The sequence below is a fragment of the Achroia grisella genome, unplaced genomic scaffold, assembly GCF_030625045.1.
Source record: "Achroia grisella isolate CSIRO2021 unplaced genomic scaffold, CSIRO_AGI_Agris_v1 utg1581, whole genome shotgun sequence".
Classification (NCBI taxonomy): domain Eukaryota; kingdom Metazoa; phylum Arthropoda; class Insecta; order Lepidoptera; family Pyralidae; genus Achroia; species Achroia grisella.
In genome coordinates this window covers 658,756-670,019 of record NW_026712659.1, presented here as the reverse complement: position 1 = coordinate 670,019, position 11,264 = coordinate 658,756, and the positions used below count along the sequence as shown (strand labels likewise).

General features: G+C 35.9%; 1 protein-coding gene across 1 annotated transcript in view; it reads left to right on the top strand.

Moving 5' to 3' along the window:
- The first annotated feature begins 251 nt into the window (after window positions 1-251).
- LOC131841313 (syntaxin-binding protein 5) overlaps window positions 252-11,264 on the top strand; it is a 401,890-nt gene continuing 390,877 nt past the window's right edge. The window contains 1 exon segment of the mRNA XM_059189637.1: window positions 252-867. Coding sequence (XP_059045620.1) covers window positions 745-867 — 123 coding nt within the window. The 5' untranslated portion in view covers window positions 252-744.

Sequence of the window (11,264 nt, the reverse complement as noted above, 5' to 3'; positions counted from 1 at the left end):
AAAGGGAGCTGCGCCCATACAGCCATGTCTGCATGATTTTCAAATTTATATTTTTTTATAAATTGTCTTGTTAAAATGGTTTAGTCGTACAATGTAAACAATGTCGTTGAGTCTTTTAATAATTCCTGAAGAAAGCGCGGGATATGCTCTTCATTATGGTAGATATTAAGGAGTCTTCTGGGTAGCAGTACTCATTATAGAAAAATTTGACGATTTCTCAAACAATGACAGATGACAAGCGGTGTACTGTCACCGTGATGTTATGATACAGCGCCGGCTAGTGGCTGACACGTGAACTAGTTATCAGTCAGCTGTATTTTTTCCTCTGCAAGACGAGCCTATATGCGCAAATATGCGTTCATCTCTTTCCCGAGCAGGTACAGTGACATCGATCGGTCGCGGCGCGCTCTTTCCGGCCAGTCCGCGGCGGCCTCGCTGACGTGTCGCCAGTGCGCGTGTGTAGTCCCAGTGAGTCTCCGCTATCGATCCGCGAACGGAGCCGCATTGCTGTACATTCCGGAGGCGGTGCCTCGCCTGGTTTCCGTCGATTGTCGGCGCGGCTGGCGCGAGTCGGCGTCGGCGGCGGCCCGCGGGCCTGCGCAGTAGAGGCGCGAGTGGCGCGGGAGAGCCCGACCTTCCTTCCGCCAAAACCGGCTCGCTGTCCGCGGCGGACGGCTGTGATGTAGCCGGGGCCGGCGCGAGCGGCCTTCGGACAAAGGACCCGCCACCGATCGGTGATTCGCGATGAAGAAGTTCACGTTCAAGGGGGTGCTGGACGGGTTCCGCAGCTCGGTGCAGGCCGCGCCGCGAGGCCTCGACCAGGAGATACAGGAGACGCTGCGCCCGGACCACTTCCAAATTAAAAAGGTATGTTGTTGTTTTATCGCGCGCCGACCCAAAGTTCTGCAGATAATGGCGATGAGCCGCGGCCACGGCGGGGAGAGGGGCTCACTACGCTCCACTGAAGTGGAGTATTATTAAAAACGGTCCACCTGAGCGTCGGTCGCGTGCTGTCCGCGCTCTCCACGCACCAAAACAATGCCGTCAACACTCCCAAACAAGCTGTTGCTGCATTGACAACTCGCCCGTCCAATTTTAGTTTAATTTACCTAAAAGCTGTATTAGGTATCGTTTAATATTCTTCGAGCAATTACTGCGTTGCATGTTCGTTCAACATAACCTTGGCCATCTAATCTGAAAAGCACGTTACTGTAATTTCCGGAATGCATTCCCTTTCAATCGATGTTTACTAGGTCAACTCTTAAAATATTTTAGCATTTGCGTATATTGACTTGACAACATATTACCATGCACTAGACTTGTGGGCGGTGGAATAGAGCCATCATATTGAACTGATAACTGATAAGATAACGGTGCACTCAATAAAGACTAACAAGACTCCAAGTATTTTATGGGCAAATATAATGAAACGAATGTCGAAAATATCCCCATCCGAAGTCAAAACAAAAGAGGTACCTTTAAGAGCTTTCTAGAATTTCTTGTTTATAAAAAGACTGAATAACAAAGGAATACTTGGGATGTTGATAGGTAGTAGGTATTTTTTTATGAACGAATCAGCTTCTAGAAAATTCTAGTGGCCCTAGAAGTCATGAAAGAGAATTTTGATGAAATACCTGCAATTGAAAATTGCTCTTAAAGTTTCGATTCCTGTCTGCATGTATATTTTTTTACGCAGTTAAATAATGGAACCCAAATTCTTTTCAAATTCACATCTGGCTCTTAATTTCTATGTAATTTCTATGGAGAGAAACGGTTAATGAATCATTAGCTTACATACCTTAATTCCTTATTGTTTGAGGGTCCAATTAAGGATTTCGAAAGCACCCACCCTTAAACAACTCTCCAATAGTTTTTATAAGTATAAAGTTTTGATAGTGTGCTTAAAATATATGAGTTATTTATGAAATCTTGTGATGAGACAGCTTTCCGAATGAGCGGTAGATTAAAAAAATGTAATGACTATTCAAAAGTGCTTCAATGTAAGTTTATTTGAATAAATGATTTTCTAATCTATCAAAATTTTTGTTTTATTAAAATTTTCACTGTGAAAACATAACTCACAATCCGTATTGCTCACCATATAAGATCATAAACTCGTAATCTAAGGACGATAACTTATAGTATTACAAAAAATAGAATAGAAATAATCTTTATTCAAATTAACTTCATTTTAAACACTATCTGTTAGTAATTTTTGATTCTACATCTCGGAATGCAGATTCAACTAAGAAAAATGTGGCTATAACATTGGGAGTCTCATTTTTTTCAGATTCAGCTAAGAAAATAAACTCGGCAGTCGCACTTTTCTACAAAAGTTGAAAAACCTTACATGTTTAACTACGTAGCACCGCATACTTATTGTTTTTAAAATGACTCATGTTGTTCCATAAAAACCAATTACTTAAGTATATTTTCAGGACAAAAACTTTTTTACCGTGGCCAATATAACCCCGAGTTTCACCCACACGTCAAGATCTGAACGCACCGTCGCCAACTAATGATGGATTGAATACTTACGCACACAAGAAAGTTAAAATAATATAGGAAACTTTTGCTATTAAACCTGCTGTACCTCTTCTGTTAGAACTACGTATCGTATAAGCCATTTATTTCACGTGGAGAACATTATTCAGTTGGAATATTGAATTAGCGGCGTAACTTTTCCTCGGTTTATTTTTAGGAAGAGCTACAGGAAAACTAAGTTTTCATTCAACGTTCATAGCCTGGATTTGAGGATATAAAAGGATGCAAGCGGCTGTGGCAGGTGTTTTTTATTTATCTGTTTTGTACATGTTTTGAAAGATTGGATCATTGTTTTCCTTTGTCGTGTCGTGAAGACCCTATCTGAGTTTCCCAAATATATCTTCAAACTTGTGAATAGTGACCCCATTGCTTGCAAGGCTAATTAACCTCCACCCGGTTTCCCCTGGAGATTAATTCCTTCTTATTTAATCACAATAAGCAATCTGTCCTGACTTCATGTTCGTCTTATCATCCTCCATTGGTACCCCGCTAGCGTATACTGTCAGCGCCGACGGACGAATTTACCATTAGCGACAATTAACAAAAAACTTTAAACAATTTACATCTATTTACTTTGCCTCCTTCCAGAAAGGAATAAATTAATGGCAAATGTGTTTCAAACTGTTCAAGTACAGTTCCAATGTATTACTTAGACAAGAATTAACACTAAACCCCAATTACTAATATGTAATTATGGTACCAGATTTACTTTAACAATACATTACAATTTAACATTTTTGTCAGTTGTAATTTGAAACTGCCGTCGGAACCGGATAGTTTGCAGTTTTTTATGGATGATACAGGAATGGAGCTCGACTGTTGCTAACAGTTTATGCTGCTGAAGACTGCTGCTGGAGAATGATGAAATGAACATGAAGTAAGGTCAATTGGTTAGTAACCTTAAAACATTTAGTCTCTAGCAAAGAAATAAAAAGTCTGATAGAATCTCGTATATTACCTCATTTGCGTGGTACATTGAGCTCCCTAAAATATGGTCGAGCGCAGAGATGGCTGGCTCATTCGTCATACTCCTGAACGAGTGCTGCTTGTAGGACTGGTTTGCTCTTATCACTACGACTGATTTAATCTTATTGTATATTTATATTTGATTATAATAAATTAGTGCTGGTTGACAGTTTGTACTCACACGTTTCGACTTGAAAATGTAAACTTACAAGGACTATTTAAAAGAGCAACACACAAGTTTCTTGCTCGTTCTTGTCATGAGACAGCTTTCCGAATGAGGGATAGATTAAAAAAATGTTATGACTATTCGGAAATGCTTAAATTAGGTTTATTTTAATGAAGGATCTTCTATTCTATTTGAGTTTCTAACCTCGTACAGCTTAGGATTTCAACCGATTTTCGTAGGTCAAAATCTCGTAAATGATAGAGAAAATGTCCTCGTAATTAAGACCAAATGTACTATGGATAACATAATTATTGATAACAATTAAGATTCCTGCCTCCATTACTATTATTAATATTGGACTTGTCTATTTTATTATTTCTCCGAATTCCATAATTATTACACATTCAGAATTTCTCGTTAGTAGAAGATTCGTTATATGAGATCAAATGCAAATAAAATTCTTTATTCACACATTCATTTTATTGAAATAAAATAAAATTTCTGTATACGTTTGAAAATGAAAGCTTTTGTTTCCAACAATTTGAATTACTTTACGTTTATTACGTTTTTTAATGTAGATATGCATATGTTTAGAAATAATAATAATATAATAATAATCTCAGGACAATTCACACAGCATCGTCTAGACCCAAGTTAAGCTAGCTAAAGCTTGTGTCATGGGTCCTAGACAACTGATACAAATACACAGATAATTTTTTTTTTTCGTAAATACATACATATTATACATAGAAAATACAAACAATCATACTCATGAATACAAATGTTTGTGCATATCGGACGTTTAGAAATAAAATATAGCGATGAATTTAGATTTTTGTTCTTGTTTTCATTTTTAATTCTATTCCTTTTGTTTCAGTTCTTTGTTTATTTATGCATATTGGTATTATACTGCAATACTCATGAAGAGTGTGAAATTTTATAAAGTTTCACCCTATATCAATATGAAATATGGCCTATGTGTTATTCTGGTGCATAAGTTATATTACGGTAAAGTTGCATCAAGATCCGTTCAGTAGTTATTGCGTGAAAGAGTAACAAACATCCACACTTATAAACTTTCGCATTTATAATATTCTAATGCCCAATTTACACTCAGCCAGAGTGGGCAGGGAAGTGAGCAGCGCGAGAGTGTAAACACGAGTGGAAACACTTACCATGCCATTGGCGCTGCCACTCGCGCTGCCCGGCGCTCCCTCGATTGTCGGTTTTTCGTGCGCGAGTCAAAGGACTGGCAGCGCGAGTGGCAGCGTGTTTTTACATTCAGCCCTCTCGCTCAGTTGTCGCCCGGCAATATTTCCGGCAGCGCGAGTGGCAGGGGAAGCGGCAGAATGTAAACGTAGCAGATTCAGATTTATTCTGAACTAGCTGTGTTCGCTCTTTGTAATATTCTGTTTATAGTGTTCCGATTTTTGTGATTAATATGCACACAAACAGTCAAACATAAACTATTTGTGATGTTATAATAATAATAAATAACCCTGGACAATTAACACAGCGTCATCTAGTCCTACGGTAAGCAGAGCTTGTATTATGAGTACTAGACTACTGATAGAAAATAATTAGATCGATACAAACAATCATACTCATGAATACAATAGATTACACCATGCGAGGGATCGAACTCGCGTGCATCGGAATTAAATCGGTGTGCCAAACTGCTAGACTACCAAGGCCGTCAAAAAAAAGGTATAACATTTCGTGGAATGCATCCATTTCATAAAACCGTCTGTTACAATGTACGATCAATGTTCTGATTAGGTCACGACATGCCTATGCAATGCATTATAGAAAATGTGGCTGCAAACACGTTTTTTTACTATAGAAATAGAAATAATCTTTATTCAAACAAACTTAATATAAGCACTTTTGAATAGTCTCATTTTTTTTATTCTACCACTCATTCGGAACGCAGATCCATCGCAAGAAGAATGAGCAAGAAACTTGTTTGTTGCTCTTTTAAATAAAAGTAGATTTCTTTAGTTAAAAAAGTATACGGTGTAATTTCAACGTAGTTTAATAAAATATTAGCGAATCTGTATCTAAATCTTGAAATAACTTTAGAATGGAGAGTATATTAAAAAAATATTCAAATAAATTCCACCTAGGAACCCTCTGAGGGTAGGCTAACTCACCTGACCTTTTACTCATTTTGTTTCCTCCACTGGTGCCTCGGCAGCAAAGTATTGGTGGGTGCACCATTTCGTTGTATTATGGATGATAATGGAATGGTGCACCCGCCTGCGCTAACGGTTTACGCTGGCGGGGCACCAGTGGAGGATGATAAGTTGAGCATGAGGTCAGGTCAGTAGTCCATCGCGGTAAATTTATGGTAAATTTATCACCATGGGCTGACAGATTAACCTAACAAAGTACATTGCTAGCAATGGATTGGTATAAAACAAAGTCGCTGTCGCTGTCTGTCCGTCCCTATCCGATTAAATCTTTAAAACTACGCAACAGATTTTGAAGATGTTTTTTTTTTTTTTTAATAGATAGTGATTCAAGAGGAATGTTTATATATATAATATATGTACGTGCGAAACCGGGGCGAGTAGCTTGTGTATAATAAAATAAAGTCGCTGTAGCTGTCTGTGACTACGTATGCTTAAATATTTACGCAACAGATTTTGAAGCGGTTTTTTTAATAGATAGATTCAAGAGGAAGGTTTATATTTATAATACATGTACATCCGTGCGAAGCTGGGGCGAGTAGCCAGTGTATAATAAAACAAAGTCGCTGTCGCTGTCGTCCGTTCCTATGTATGCTTAAATCTTTAAAACTACGCAACGGATTTTGAAGCGGTTTATTTAAATAGATCTATCTATTTTGATTCAAGAGGTTTATATATACATGTACACCCGTGCGAAGTCGGGGCGAGTGGCTATATATAAGGTATGCATTGATAGGTAGATACGATAGATACTGAAGTACAATAGGTGGGTATATCTTATAAATTTGTTTGCAAAAAATCGTAAACAAGAGAAATGAGGTTTTGTCACTGAAAAATTTCTTGGAAAAGTTCCGCTATCGACGACAGGGGAAAGCTTTTAAAAGTTTGCAATCTTAATCTTCATTTCGTGAAGCGAATTATGCGCTAAATTAGTTAGTCAACTAAAGCTAATATTGGACTAAATACTGTAAAGTACAGCGGTTGGTTTGAAATGACGTTGTTAAACAGATCTTCTGTCAAATGTATACTCTATACCTACGTTTAAATAAAATACAAACAGACACTCCATGTCTGTTTGTAATATTGAAATAAATGTTTTTTACTACACGCATATGAATATAAATACATACACCAAAATAACATTTTTTACAATTTTTGACTGTCTGTCTGTTTGTTCCGGCTAATCTCTGAAATGGTGTCTGTTTGTAATATCGAAATAACCGTTTTTTACTACATGCACGGTACATACATTAAAATATTTTTTTTTACAAATTTTGTCTGTCTGTCTGTTTGTTCCGGCTAATCTCTGAAATGACTGGACCGATTTTGACGGGATTTTTATTGGCAGGTAGTTGATGTAATAAGGAGTAACTTAGGCTACTTTTATTTTAGAAATATAGAGTTAAATACGCGGGACGAAGTCGCGGGTACAGCTAGTATTATATATGCATAATATGTATGCATCTTCCTAACAATATTCATGCATTGAGGCAATCTATACTACAATAAGGAAAACAGTAAACCACACCTAACAATTAGTCATGGCCTCGTATAGGTACAGTTACAATACAATATCTGAATATCGGGTCAGTATCCGATACATAGATACCTAAATATCCTCGACGACCTCGGTGGTCTAGCGGTCTAGCACACCGCTTTACGACCGATGGTCGCGGGTTCGATTCCTCGCATGGCACAAACATTAGTACTCATGAGTATGATTGTTTGTATCGATCTGGGTGTTTTCTATGTATAATATAGTTATGTATTTACAAAAAAAAAAACCTATGTATATGTATCAGTTGTCTAGTACCCATAACATAAGCTTTAGCTAGCTTAACTTGGGTCTAGATGGCGCTGTGTGAATTGCCCAAAAAAAGAAGAAGAAGGAGAATAAACTACACCTAGGTGTCTATTACTCATCGTATAGGTACAGTTACAATACAATATCTGAATATCGGGTCAGTATCCGATACATACCTAAATATGCTCGACGACCTTGATGGTCTAGCGGTCTAGCACACCGCTTTACGACCGATGGTCGCGGGTTCCATTCCTCGCACGGCACAAACATTAGTACTCATGAGTATGATTGTTTGTATCGGTCTGGGTGTTTTCTATGTATAATATATTTATGTATTTACAAAAAAAAAAATTAATAATTATTTTTTGGAAGAGCACGTTACGACCATGAACAAGTGTGCCAAATGCATAAAATTGACTCCCCTTACAATTTGACCAGTATCATTACGAGGCCGGAAACTCTGGCTTCTTATGATGCACTTGCTAAAACAATAGTGAATAATTTAAAATAGATAAATAACACATAAGCCTATAAATGCGTAAATACATAAAATATTATATATAAATATAAAAATAACATATATATGTATATATAAACATAAACTATTTCATATATAAATAATGTAAATATGTATACATATGTGTGTCATCTATATTCATTTCTCATAATTGAGTTTCTTGCCAGTTCTTCTCAATTGGATCTATATACCGAACTGGACGGTAGGGAAAAAATAAAATTATAATGTAAAAATTTGACGTTTATAAGCTGCTAAAACGTCCAACATGAATAAATGATTTTTGAATTTGAATTTGAATTTATATAAATATATATAATAAACACCTAGTGAAACACAACTAACCCTACGAAAACTTCTGCTGCATCAAATCGCAGCTAAAGTCAATATGTTAATAAAAACGAATAAATTCAGTGAAACAAATAAAATAAAATAAAAAAAAACTAAACCACTAAGCTGCCGAGGCTGTTAATATTACAAGGAGATTATAGTTCGGTGTCTTTATAGACGTCTTTCAGATTAGACTTTGATAGTAGTAGCTAATATCAGCCCTATCTTATCCTCTGATAAAATCGGCGGTTAATGATTTCCGCAGTGCTAGCAAGTATTTTGTTAGGCGTCAGGTGAAAGATCAATTATTTCCCATTAGACATATCCTGCGGCATTCTCTGTTAAGTTTGAGTAAAACATATATACAGTTTTAAACTTGACGCGGTCATTATTTATACGTATAATTAGTATAAATTAACTGATAGACAAACACATTTTTATACACATACAGTCCGTACCTACATATGGATGAGTTTATGCATTATATTGTAACGTGATTTACTAATTGTATTTACCCTTACCTGTTCTTTATCTCTGGTTCTGACCTGTTTAAATGTTGAAATAAATGTAACTGTATTGTTTTTAAAATAACCAATTTAAATATAACTTTAATATTAAAGATAAATTCATGAGGTATCTGTTATTGACTTTACTATGTAATACTATATAATGTCTTTAAATTGTGTAGCTGTTGATTACCTAAAATAAATAAATAAAAAAAATAAAAATCACGGGATCTTACCACGTTTTATGTTTATTTGCTGAGTTCCCGATATTTCGGTAGTGTTTCAACCACCATGATCACAGGTATACTGGGGAATATCTCGGGGACTCAGTAAAATAAATAAAAAATATATTCTATACTAACTCACCCACGTAATTTCGTCTGCATCAAACTTACATAACATTTATCATTATATTTTACTCAATTTACATAATATCTTTTTAAATTATAGCCTACTAGCTACTCGCCCGGGAGTACATGTATTATATATATAAACCTACCTCTAGAATCACTCTATCTATTAAAAAAACCGCTTCAAAATCCGATGCGTAGTTTTAAAGATTCAAGCATACATAGGGACGGTCAGACAACGACAGCGACTTTGTTTTATACTATGTAATGATGTGTTATTCTGATGTATAAGCTATATTATTGTAAAGTTTCATCACAATCCGTTCAGTAGAAAGAGTAACAAACATGAATCCATACGCACAAACTTTCGAGTTTATAATATTAATAAGTTTATAGTATAGTAGCTTTTGCCCGCGGCTTCGCTCGCGTTATCTTATCTCCTTAGGGATGGAATTTATCAAAATCCTTTCTTAGGGAATGCCTACGTCATAGTAGCTTTATGCATGCAAAGTCTCAGCCCGATCGGTTTAAAATTGACAAAGTTTCATAAAACTTTCATCCCCTATTTTATCCCCTGGGGGGTGGAATTTATCAAAATCCTTTCTTAGCGGATGCCTACGTCATAACATCTACCTGCATGCCAAATTTCAGCCCGATCCGTCCAGTGGTTTGGTCTGTGCATTGATAGATCACTACGTCAGTCACCTTTGAGTTATATATATATAGACTATTATACTACATGTAATATGTAGTTCAGAATACACACAGAATATTTCATTCATTCAATTACTAAATACGAATTTCCGAGGAAATAAATCTTAAAAACAAGATAAGATTGTCATAATAATGTCAAGGTTAGTTATGTTTTCAAAACAGAATTAATATTTACGCACAATGTTTCGTTCATAAGATCCGAGACATGAATGAGTGAGTTACTCATTATATTATTATGTTAATGTCTCATAGATAACAAAATATAAAGATAATATACTCATTTGTGACATCATCAAACGAACATTTTGTATATCGATGAGTTACCTAATTGTACTTTTAAGAAACTTTGTTTTTTATACTTATGTGTGTGTGAAAATACTCTATTAAGTTTTTTTTTTGGTTCAGTTTTTTCCGTTTCAGGGAAAGGCAAAAGAACTTAGCCTATACAGCCATTGTCTTCGATACTCTATCTAAAATTCATGAGTTAATGTCAATGTCAATGTGTGACGTCAGTTATTCTGTCACAATAAGTCTCATGGCTGTATGGGTATATCTCCCCTTGCCTTTCATTTATAGGATAAACAGAACAAAAAAGTAAGCGTCTCTGTTTCTTTGTAAGTTAAAATTAAAATAATTTTATGAAATCACAAGATAAGAAACGTTGACCTATCAACGTATCTTAGGAACGGCAACGCGTAATGTGATGTCGTAATTTGTACAGCACTTTCACTATCTTTTTTGATAAGAATACAATAAAAATATTTTTACTTAAACAAACCTAATAATTATGCATATTTTAGGGGCCCACTGACTGCCACAAATTTGACCTTTTAGTAGTAGTAGTAGTCAATGAGTTATCAATATATAAAATATACATTTTATTGAGTCAGTCATGGAGAACATATGCATATTTTGGGGGCCCACAATCTGCCACAAATCTGACATTTTAGTGACCATGAGTTGTGAATAGCAGAGTAGCTCTCGTCCTGCACTTGACTCAACTATTTTAATTTAGCACGAGATCTTTATAGTATTCCATTTTAAATCTCTAGAGTGACTCATATTATAGCGATTATGGCAGAATCTTATGAACATTTTATTACGGCTTCGGTAGTCTAGTGGTTTAGCACAGCCTTATTTCCGATGGTCGCGGGTTCGATTCCTCGCACGGCACAAAC